Raw genomic sequence first — 12,296 nt, 5'->3', positions numbered from 1 at the left:
GAAAGACTCGCATTGACTTCAGGGGGCTTTGGAACAGACCCCAAAGGGACAGCATGTCTAGTGAGGGGGAGGGAATGTTTTCAGGAAGTACCACGTCAGCCTATGAAAAATTCCCCAGGGGGCAATGAGGATGGGAACATTGGAGTTGCATTGGAAGTCAGTGGGAAACTCCGCACATCCCCGTGCTCCCATATGTCCCCACACGGACCCATCCCATTTCAGTCACTTTCTCGTTGAGTTCAGCATGTGCTGTGCTCTTTAAAAGGAGTCGGGGCTTATTTTAAAACCATCACTTTGTATAGGCCATCTGGGATTAACATCCAGGTGAGGAGACAGGCTATAAACATACAGTATACACAGATGGATGCCAAATATCCCAGTCCTGCTTTTATAGCACATAGTCCATGGCCATTAGCCAAAGAGTGTTACAAACAAACGGAGTGAGAAAATAAAATTCTGACAAGCTTGTTACACTAATAACTCCGATGCACCCAAATGATGTTCCTTCACCAAGACCCAGCAGCGCCAGAGGTTTGAAAATGTATTTTCCCTGGGCTTACACCCCGTCAGGTCCATTTTCTTCTATTGTATTTTTAACTTTCAGTCCATGGAAAAATAGTTTTGTTTTTTTTTAGCAGGTCTGTCCCTTAAAAATGGTATTTCCATAAGTTATTTCTACTGCCCTATGGTCTTCCCCAAAGCAAACAGAACAAAGATTTTTATTGTGCCTTCTTGCAATAGGTGATTTCTCTCTATATACGGCCTGATTGTGCCCAGCCCTGCAGTGGTGCATGCAAGGGGATGAAGAAAGTGCAAGGAGCCTCCTCACACTTTTGTGCCCAACCCCTGTGCAAGGGCACAGTAGCAGCGATTGTGCTGTCCTAAGTGCTACCATCTCATTGCTGGTTCCTAAGACGGGGCAGGTCATAGCTGCCCCCATCCCAGCAGAGAGGGAAGAGAACAGCTGTGGCAATCGAAAAGGAGTTGAAGGGCTATAAAAGGAGCTTTGGGAGCATGATTTCATCTCAGCCTCTGGTGGAGGACCAGTCCTGGTGCGGGAAAACCCATGTTCAGATGCCGAGAGACTAATAAAGGAGTTGCCAAACCAAACAAACATTCCAGGCTGACCCCACTGGCTTCATATTTCACAAAGGAAAAAATCATCTGTTTTTCAAGCAGCCTGGGTGACAAAGTATAAGCAATGGTCTGTTAGAGCTGGAAATGGGTGTCCACAGACTGGCTGTTGAGTCCGACTGCCAGGCAGAGAGAAGGTTCCCAAGGAGAGTCACAGCACTATGAGCTCTGGCTGCATGCGCCTGGTACTGCTTAAAAAACCAACTAAGCCAGAGTCTCTTTGAAAATGAGCATTCAAGCTCGAAGAGCAGCCCTGTGACTATAAATGTCGCCAGCAAATACTTGTGGAAATGGATTTATGGAGGCTAGCAGCTGCCAGCTCCCTCTCTCTATTCCTCAGTATCTCCTCTAGAAAAAGCTTCCAAACTGGGAACGCAGCTGCTAGGGAAAGGTCTAGAAGCAAGTTCCATGCCAGATCGATTGGCAAAACACTTCCTGGATTACACAGCCCAGTCAAGAGCACCATATCCCAGCGCTCATGTCCCCAGCGAAGCTTTCACAGGCCCGCCATCTGGAAGACCACACGGGTGTTGTAAATGGAGGAATTTCACTTTAGCCACTAGAGGAAGGTGACCATCCAACTCCGCCCACCTTGGCCAGCTGGCTCCAGCTCATCTCTCTGCAGCTCTTTTAAACTGAGTAATGACAATGCAAGAGGAAGCCACCCTGCTGCAGGAGATCAGAGCTCACACTCATATGGGTGTGTGGGTGTGAAGGATTCTGCTCACATTAAGGGAATGAAACCCACAAGGGTTCTCCCTTCCCCCCAAGTGACTGACCCAAGAGGGCTACTGCTCGCTGTGACTCTGTGCAGAGGAGCCAGGTACAAAACCGGATTCTTCATCGGTGGAGACAGCACAGCTTCCTGCAAGTGCACTGCACCATAACCCTGATGTAAAGCAACACTACATTCAAGAAACAGACTGGATTTGGGTTCCCACCGCCATCTTCCCCTAGCCATCTGGATAGCTCCACCCATCGCTCTGCTTGCATTAGCAGTAAGCGGTGCAGCAGGCAGGCGGAGCGGTAGAACTAAGATATCTGTTATGGATGCTGAGTGGACAGTGTGACGTGCCCGGGCTCTAGAGTTTTATGCGCAAGCAGATTGGGCCTGGCTGGGTTCCTGAGCCCCCTGGTGCCACACTGAGCTAAAACTGAACCTTGACCCTTGTTCTGCAGCTCCACTCCTCATACTCCCACTGCAAAGGAGCGGGGGGGGGGAAGGGTGTTCAGGAGAAGCTGTGGCCACACTCCCCAGCACAGCAGCAGTTGGAGTGAGAAGCCATTTCCCAGCTTGCAAACATGTGGGCCAGCACGTGGGGCAGTGGACTGGCACCGAGCAGATCTCGATTCCAAACCTGCCTCTGTCACTGACCTGCTGGGTAAACCTGGGCAAGGCACTGCCCCTCTCTGAGCCTGTTTCCCATCCCTCCCATCATCTGTCTTGTCTACTCCCATGGAGCAGACAAAGTCAGTTACCCTGGATTTGTACAGTGCCTATAACCATGAAGCCCTGAACTTGGCTGGGACACCTGGGCATTAAATAGTCGTAACTGAGGAGCTGCCGGCAGGGATCTTGCTGGAAAAGGGACAGTGTTGGAGAAACAGTGGCACAGTTTCTAATCTGCTTTCCTTCTAGCTGTAATAACACTACTGCAATAGATAGAAAAGGAAGCTTTAGGGACAAGTTTCCAGCCAGTCTTTAATAAGGCACCAACAGCATTTGCAGGAGCATGTATCTGCAAGCATAAAATCCTGGATGGGAACAGGGAATAGAGTGTTACCCATAATCCTGTGAGTCCCCCGTGCATGGAACTCCTATAGACGCTAATGGGAGTTCTCATGAGACAAGCTTCAGCCATGCCACTACAGGAGGAAGTGACATCTTTTGGAGCCGGGGCTTCTGGGTATGGAAGCAACTGCACAAAGGTTCCATGATAGCGTGACCAGATAGCAAATGTGAAAAATCAGAACAGGAGTTGGGGGATAATAGGCGCCTATGTAAGAAGAAGCTCCGAGTATTGGGACTGTCCCTGTAAAATCGGGACAGCCGGTCACCCTATCCACAAGCCACAACCCTGCCAGCCATTAGAAAGGGAGACATCGGAAGAGGAGAAGCTGGGAGTACTTGTCAAAGGGTCAGTGTCTTGGGAGGACCTGTAGCCAGGGTGCATTTAGATTTCAACCATCACTTTAGTCACTAGGATCCCTTAAGCAAGATTGATCCTAGTGTATTGTTGGCCTAAACACAGCACCTCTGCCCTTCCAACCCTGCTCCAGCCAGAACCCTTCCTTTGTACCTCTGACCTTCACTCCCATTCTGGTTTTCTTTTTGGTCCCCTGTAATCAGTTCTCTGGGCTCTGGGACCCAACTGGGCCTTTCGTTCTAGTGGGCTTCTGCCCCCCGTTCTGCCAGGATCAAATAGGCCCAGCCTTGCCCCAGAACCTTTGCACTGGATGCAGTGAGCATCTTCCTACTGGGGACTTCTGCAACATCCCTCATACTAGGCGATTCCCTTCTGCTCTTCCAGCCAGATTCCACTGACCTCCTGCTGAGACCTGGACGAGAGGGACGTTTGGGACTCCTGCACTAACATGGTGCTATTTCAGATGTGGCCTTCTAGCTAAGCTCAGCCCTCCAGGGACCGCTGCAAGCTAGGCAGCCCTCAGGCTGGGTGTAAGCTACACCACGGTTCAAGCTGGCTCTGGGCAGTCCCAGGTCAGACTAGAGCCAATGGTTCTTTTTGGCCTCAGAAATCTGTGACTCTATAACTGCTTGTATCTCCTATGCCTAAAGTCGGTGCTGCCCTCAAACATATTCCCTATTGCCCCATAATTCTCTCACCAGTTTGGGCTGAGTTCACACAGTTAATATCAGCAGGACTCTAAAGCTCAGCACATACGATACAGATGGGTCTGCAGAGCAAGTGTGGCTCAAATGCTGAAAGCCTCTGAAGGGGGACAAGAGAGCTGTGCAGTCATGAGTCTGGGAGACACCTGTTTAAAGAGAGAAACCCTCCCACCGGCTTCCTCCTGAATGGTGGAAACCGCTTAAATCATGTCAAGCTGCAATTAAGAATGTCATTTTAAGCACAAGCACACATAATCCGTAAATCTCCACGTGCAATAAAAAATAATGGCTTAGGAGAGTGAGAGAGAGAGCCATTAATTCAACCTCAGGGCACTCTCGCTTTCTGCTCACTGGTGTTGGACCCTTGACTTGATGTGCGGATCCATCATTCAACAGGTAATTCATCTCTAACTCTATAGTGTAGAATACATAGGGTACAGAAGCATTTCTCTGCGTTTGTTAGCAGCCAGCTTTCCATTCTAGCAGTGCTTGTTGTTTGATGGAGAATCCCCAGGAGGCAAGCATGGGAGAGGTGACCTTTCTATTAGACGAGAACGACTCAGCGAAACAGGTGCGTTAATGCCACTTACTTGGACTTGTCGGGTCACCGAGTCGCCGAAGTCTCCCACTGGAGGTCCTGGAGATTCCTAGAGCAAGAAAAATCAGTGATAAGGCACGTGGCTAACTAATGTGAACCTGGTTCGGTGTCCACACTGTGATTCCTGATCTGCCAGGCCACCCTTCTTCTGCTGGTGTCTGCTTTGTACAGAAACATTCCCTATGAAAACTCAAGAATGGGTATTTTGAATGGAGAAATACCTCACTAGTAACCTCCAGTTGCCCCTGAAGTACACAATGGCTAATAGTGGTTGTTACTATTATCCTGCGGTATCAGAAACCGTAAGCATGTTTAGTGGTCATGAAATTGGAGAAGAAAGTCCTGAAGTAATTGAGTAGGGGACACACACCCCTTTCACCCTATAACTTTTTTACTATAGATATTCATGCATGGCAATGTTTTCTCCAACAGGAACACACAGACATACCCACTCCTGGATCTTGCAGCGAAGTGAGTGTTGCTAAGACATGCAAACACAACATTAGGCCCAAATAAATGTCTATGCTGGCGCATGCACCCAGTGTGTGCATGCATGATACAGGGACTAAGAAGGGATGTGCCTCTCATATCCTGGAACTGCCCAGAGCCAGCTCGGCCTCTGGTGCAGGTTAGATCAGCCCAGGGGGCTGCAATGGTCTGTGTGCAGCAGTGCAGAGCAGACTCCCTGACCGCAGCATGCTCCTGACACGTCTGTGGAGACATTCTGGGCTGGGACCCTAGTGAGTGGTACCCACTGCTAGTTCCGTGCCTGTCAGAGAGGATCCTTCCACCAGCAAAGTCAATGCAAAAGGACCAGATAGAACTAATTTATCACATTGCATCTGTATTAGTGTGGCTAAACTGGCTGAAATATTAGACACATCCCTGTGTTCTAGACTGATGGTCAACCAGAAGAGAGACACCTGAATTTGGCTTGGTTTGAGAGGCCTTTTTTAATGAGTTAGTCTTTCCATAGCAGTGCGTGTGAACCTCCTAGCTGCTACCCAAACAGTGGCAGGGAGATAGTTGCAGAGGAAGTTTACCCCATCCTGGAACATATTTTTCTTTAGAAGGTGACAGAATCTCTCCTTTATTCCATTCCACATACCCGGCTCCAGAAAGAGAGAATACTACTCCTCCATATAGCTGGGTGATGCTGCACTGTCAGTAAGGCAGTGCTGGCTACTGGTTAGAGCAACAGACTGCAAGCAGGGATTCCTGGGTTCTGTCTCCAGTTCTGCTATCTACTCCTTGGCAAGTCATTTACCCACCTTGTGCCACAAATTGCCCATGTGAGGATAGCCACAACCATTCATCTTCCACTTGTGCTGTGGGCATTGTTTGCCTTATTAACCAACTCTGATTTAAAACAAACAAACAAATGAATTGGCCATATCCAGGAATCAAGGCTGCCCCTCTCTAACTGACTCCACAGTGCCTTGATGCTACAAGCAGTGGCAATTACATCATGGATCCAGTGGATCAGCTGATCTGGCTCCCATGGTCTACAATTCCCCATACTGGAAATTCCAAGAGATTCCAAACAGAATCCTTCAGTCTCTCTTGGTTTCTACTGGAGACTGGGGGGCATGGATCAACATTCACTTCACACTCCTCATCAGTACCCGGCCCAAGCCGGGGAGCTAATGATCCAACCAGTGGTCCAAATTCCATGATGAATCCTGGTCATGTGCCACCTGAGGCATGTTGCACACACGCTAAGAAGAAGACTAGAGGAACAATGTCTCTAAGATCCAGTAGTCCCAGTAACTAATAGCCAAGTAGATGCACTACTCTTTCCAAACCCTCACTGGCCACTAGGGCATTTTGAACAGGAATTTCCACTAAGGTCCCCAGCCCACTTGTAACCTTCAGGATGCAAGTAGGTTTGGAACTCTCCACTTTTTGATCAATGCAGACTTCATTTAGAAGAGATAGCTCACTAGTAACAGAGGGGGAGCCGTGTTAGTCTGGATCTGTAAAAGCAGCAAAGAGTCCTGTGGCACCTTATAGACTAACAGACGTGTTGGAGCATGAGCTTTCGTGGGTGAATACCCACTTCGTCTACACGCATCTGACGAAGTGGGTATTCACCCATGAAAGCTCATGCTCCAATATGTCTGTTAGTCTATAAGGTGCCACAGGACTCTCTGCTGCTCTCACTAGTAAGTGTCTTTTCCTCCCACCCTGCAGCAACCAGTCAGAAAACCAGGGTGCGCCTACATCCCAGAGCCTTGAAACAGTGGGTTAAGTATTATTGCTCCAGCCTCTCAGCTGGAACAGCTTGTGTCTTATTTAAAAAAAAAAAACAAGAGGGAGGTGGGGAAAGACAGCAAACCTCATGCTAACTGCCCTGGGACAGGGGTTTCTGGCTGGCAACTCCACTTGGAAAAAGCGCCTCCTGCTCAGATCCGTGCGGGTGTGTTTCTCCACTTTCCTTTCGTCATATAAAAAAGCCACTATGACTGTGAAGCCACGTGGCTGAACCCCTGGGCCAGTTCCAAGACGACGCACCCTGTTCCTCATCCCCGGAGGGGGGAGAGGGAGAGCCCCCATGGCAGAATCACCCTGTGCAAGGGGGACAGTAAAAAGTCCAGATTTCAAAAGGAAAAAATTGAGACTGACGTTTCCCCCCTACTGGCAAACACTGCTCTATTGTGCATGTGCGAATGCAGATGGAAGAAAGCCTGTCCCTTCAACAGCTGTATCTGTATCAGTGGGGGTCTGATAGAACTCCCAGCAGCTGAGTTTGTAAACAACTTCCATTATCAGACAGCACAAGGCAGGAGTCTAGCGGACAAGACTTTGGCGTGGAACTCCGTAGACCTGGGTTCCAGTCCCATTTCTGCCACTGACCTTCGGTGCGACCTTGGGCACCTCTCCGTTTCCTTGTCTATTGATGTAAGCAGGGTCTGAATGAATGCTCCCCTGACAGCTAGCTGGGAAGGGGAGAGACTTTGGGTGTGTTTATGTAAATATAGTTGCTCCTGCTCAGCAGATAGAGCGGTGTTAAAGTGATCAACTTTGGCTGGTGTTGGGTTACAAAACACCTTAGTACTGAATGCCGGGTTAATGAAATATGGTTACCAATGTTATAATTATTGTAGGAATACAGGGAAGCAGGACTGTGCTTAATCTGTCCCAAATGAGGGAGGGTCATTCTCAGTTGAAAGACCTTGTTAACCTGTTCCTCCCCACTGTTCAAAGAAAGAGCTAAATAGGCTTCATTAGGCACCTCTTTTGTTATTTTAAATGCTCAATCACTGAGAGCTGAAATCACTTGAGATGGGGCAAAGAGCTGAAAATCACTAAGGGCAGGTCTACACTAAGAGCGGGGGTCGAACTAGGGTACACAAGTTCAGCTACGTGAATAGCGTAGCTGAATTCGAAGTACCCTAGTTCGAACTACTCACTCGTCCAGACGCCGCGGAATCGAAGTCCGCGGCTCCAAGGTCGACTCCGCCACCGCCTTTTGCAGTGGTGGAGTACGGAAGTCGACCCCGGCGCTTCCGGAGTTTGAACTATCGCATCCAGATTAGACGCAATAGTTCGAACTCCGAGAAGTCGAACTCACCGCATCGACCCGGCTGGTAAGTGTAGACTAGCCCTAAGAGACTGATGTGCGGAGGTCATGGCAGAGAGACAGATGGCAGCAGAAGGTGACCGACAGTTGGCTGGCAAATGAGTGGCTGGTGGAGTCGGAGAAACAGAGTGAACAGCCAGCAGGGTGGCTGGCAGAAAGGTGCCATGAGTGGCCAGCAGGGCAGCTGGCAGAGAGGCACAGCAAGCGGCGGGGGAATGCCCAAGCAGCGGAGTGAATAAGGTGCCTCCTTACTTCCACCCAGGGTGGGAGGTGAACTCTGCAGATGCGCCTCTGAACTCTGGGTCTGCACTGATGAAGGAAAGCAACTGTGAGGGGGGTGCAGAGAAGGACAGGCACGGTAAAGGGACTTTTGGGTTGCTGGACTTAAGAACCTCAGGGGAAAAGGACACTGCCCAACTTACTTGGGGGTGGGTATTTTGCTCATGGTTTATGTTTATGAACCCTGTTTGCAGCGTTTTCCCAAATTAATGCCCAGTTACTTCCCTCCTTTTATGAAAAGTTTCTTTTCTACACCCAGACTCTGTGCTTGCAAGTGGGGAAATGTTGCCTCTCAGAGGTGCCCAGGGGTGGTGTATCATTTTCCCAGGTTACTGGGTGTGGGCTTGAGCCAGTTCTTTGTTGTATTGATGGAAAGGCATCCCTAGATATTGAACCTGGCTCTGGTTGTTGCTGGCTCCGCCTGGCGGAAGGATTACATTTAGTCTGTAGCTCCCTGGGGCTAGTTTTGCTTCTTACCAGGTGTTTGCACAGTGCCTAGTACAGTGGAGCCCCAACCTCACCTGGAGCCTGTAGGTGGTAACGTAACACAAACAGCATTGCAATCTCTTGTGTTTGGGGTTGTTTCTGCCACCACCTTCGGAAACATTCCCCTGAGATTTTCTTCACTTGATTTTGGCCCCAAAGGTGATTTTTTTCAGGAAGTTGGACTGGATATTTTGGAGACTGTTTTCATTTTTGCCACACGTTTTCTTCGTTAAAAAATAATTTTAACACCACTTCTTTAGATAGGCTATGGCAAGAAAGGCTGAAACCTAGCAAGAAGGGGCTCCTCCTTGAGGACTAGCATCCTTGCTTTGTTTGGGCAGGGGGAGAGAATGATTTAGCGTTCACAGAAGCTACAAGCATTTGAAAACTGCATACGTAGGAGAAACTGCCCCCTTTTGGGTGACATGCAGATGTGCAGTCATGCAGAGCTAGTTAAATCCATCCTTTTGGGGTCAAAGGCTATATTCATGCTGCTGGCAAACAGAGGCAAAGTAAGGAACTTCCAAGCTTGGACAGGATTGGACATAGGAAATAGATTTTATTCCTCTTAGCCCTTGTAACAAGGTAAAAATTAAATGTAAAACATATGCAGTGTACAGGGTGGCAGAGCCCTCTGCACTTGACGTTTCTTATTCTTGAACTTGCAATATAGCTATGTATCTATTTATACACACACACACACACACACACACACAGAGTTTTGCACTTACATGGCATCTGTCATTGGGAGGCCTCCAAGCACTTTGCTAGTATGATCTAACTCTCACATTTCTGAGAAGCCAGTAAGGATTATTATCCCCTTTTAGTAGCTGGGTAACCCAAGCAGCAGAGAGCTAAAGTGACTGGCCCAAGTTCACACAGTAAGTCAGTAGCAGAGACAGGATTAGAGCCCAGGTATCCTGACGAGTTGGCTGCTTTAACCACTAGGCAACACCATATGAAGCTTAAAAAACACTAATACCAAGCTTTTATACAGCGGTTTTCATCGGTAGCTCTCAAAAGTATTATTATCCCCATTTTATTGACAGGGAAACTAAGGCACAGAAGGGTGAAGTAACTTGCCCAGGGTCACCTAGAAAACCAGAGGCAGAGCCAAAAATAGAACCTACGTCTCCTGATTCCCAGTCTAGTGTGCTATCCTCTAGACTTCTCCACAGAGAGACAATCTGTCAAGACTGATCGTAGGAAAGCAGTTAAGTAATGTGGGAAGACTCCAGTCTCACAGGACAGGAGAGAGAATCTGTCATAAATGCAAATGCAATCAGCAAGAAAATGTATTCCTCTCCCCAGATCATTGTAAAGACTGCAGCACAGGGGCGGGGGGTGACACTGTGTCAGCATGTTAGATGGCATTCTGGGGTTACCTCTATTTATAGCATGGAGGCATATGTAGCTCTGGTTCTGGGCTATGAGACTAGGAAGCAAAAATCAAAGGCTTCTACCCTACACATACTGTTTATGAGTTTTCCCCTCTAATAGCAGCAGCAGCACCCTCCAGCCCAGGCTATAAAGTACTGGAATAAGAAACAGAATTAAATACATCTTATCTGGTTGAAATTAAGGCAGTTTCCCCACAGTCCCTCAGTGTAATTTTAAAATGGAATAGTCGATCAGTCAAAGTAGGACAGTCTAAGAGCACTTCATTCCCCAGCATGGACATGTCCCTGTTATGCACAAGGATAGCATTAGGGATGCTTACCACTGTCCTCTGATCTCTGGCTGAACAGTATCCTGTCGCAGTTTGTAATCAAGGCAGAATCACTCCCAGACCTGCAGCCTAGGCCCATAGGGAACACAGGGAATACAGTGGCATCCCCAAAGCATCCTGGACCTGACTGAATCCCTTCTATAGCTGTGCAAGCCAGCAGCAATTCCAATGGGGTTGCATCGGTTCGAGCAAGATCAGAATCAGGCCCAGTAACTCTGGCAGTCTCACAACGCCCAGACAATACAGGGCCCAATTCCCCATTGCCTCGCACCTCTTGTGCCACCAACGCAAAGTGTGTGTAAAATGCACCCAAATCCCATTTGGCACTAGTGTAAATTATACCAGGGCCAGGGCGGGGGGTAGGGCAATGGGAAATCAGGTCTAGTGTATCTAGAGGAATTGCTGCTGGTGGAAAATGACTGTCTCAGCTGGTTACTACCAATCAAAACCTGACCCTAAACCCTGCCTTCATGAACAACCTCTGGAAACGCTAGTTAAGCTTTGGTCCCAATCTTCAACAGCTTATAATATAAAAAGGGAAATTCTGCAGTAGGGGTGATCCACATTGCATAGGCAGGTCCTCAATGACTTCTTTACCGTTCTCTCTGGTATCTGGAGGTCTGCCGAAGCTGTGATGTTCAAATGCTGACTCGGGACATAACTGAAAATGGGTTGGATGAGTCCCATTCCCATTTGCCCATATCACATTCAGTAGAAGCCTAGAGTTTGAACACCTTGGGGATGGAGGTTGTTTGTAACTCTGAACAAAACATTCTGGTTCTTTCAAAAGTTCACAACTGAACATTGACTTAATACAGCTTTGAAACTTTACTCTGCAGAAGAAAAATGCGGCTTTCCCTTGATTTTTTTTAGTAGTTTCTGTTTAACACAGAACTGTAGGTGCTTTTTTCTTTTTGTCTCCTGCCCCCGATTGTGTACAAATGAGCTGTGTGGTTGACCGGTCAGTACGTAACTCTGGTGTTCATAACTCTGAGGTTCTCCGCTAGCTCAACAACCCTGACCAGGTCTGTTCAACAAAGCACTAGAAGTGGAACAGCAGAGGGTGCTGCGGGTGAGGATGGGGCTGCATTGGAACAGCTTGGAAGTAGCAAAGTTGATGAAGGCTAGGAGTGGCATTTATTTGCAGAACATTGCAGGTAATGGGGGCAGAAATCTATGCCTGACTCCAGCCACAGCAATTAGTACTTCTCCTTCATTCGCTCTAAATCCACTCTCACCACTAAACCCAAAAAGGAATATGTGAAACTGAGCTCCAGCCCTAATCAGAAACACGCACTGAAGAACCCGATACTTTCTCCAAGTTCTGTGTAACAGAGACACTCTCCAAATAAGCTGAGCGCAGCTGGACAAAAACACAACCCATGTGTATGGTTTCTTTTGCTTTTCATCCTGGATCAGATGTCTCTGGCAGCAGCAGCAGTGTGCTGCAAACAGACCTCTCACTGGAAGAGAGGCAGGGCTGCATCTGCAGTTCCCTAGTTTACACTGGTAATGGATTCAGGCATGGATCAATTCCCATTTCTGATGCAGCTACTTGCCGGTGTGCTCAGGTAACTGTGGCACGTGCCTAGGTGCACTGCTGCCTGCAAGCACTGCATGGCCTAAGCGGCAGAAT

General features: G+C 48.3%; 1 protein-coding gene across 2 annotated transcripts in view; it reads right to left on the bottom strand.

Moving 5' to 3' along the window:
* The window catches only part of SEPTIN9 (septin 9), a 260,626-nt gene that overhangs the window by 213,904 nt on the left and 34,426 nt on the right, over nt 1-12,296 (bottom strand). For both annotated transcript variants that reach the window (XM_044983495.1, XM_044983494.1), the window contains exon 2: nt 4,576-4,632. In XM_044983495.1, coding sequence (XP_044839430.1) covers nt 4,576-4,632 — 57 coding nt within the window. The remainder of the gene's footprint in view (nt 1-4,575; nt 4,633-12,296) is intronic.

The sequence above is a fragment of the Mauremys mutica genome, chromosome 12 (assembly GCF_020497125.1).
Source record: "Mauremys mutica isolate MM-2020 ecotype Southern chromosome 12, ASM2049712v1, whole genome shotgun sequence".
Taxonomy (NCBI): Eukaryota; Metazoa; Chordata; order Testudines; family Geoemydidae; genus Mauremys; species Mauremys mutica.
This window is presented reverse-complemented; position numbering and strand designations above follow the sequence as displayed.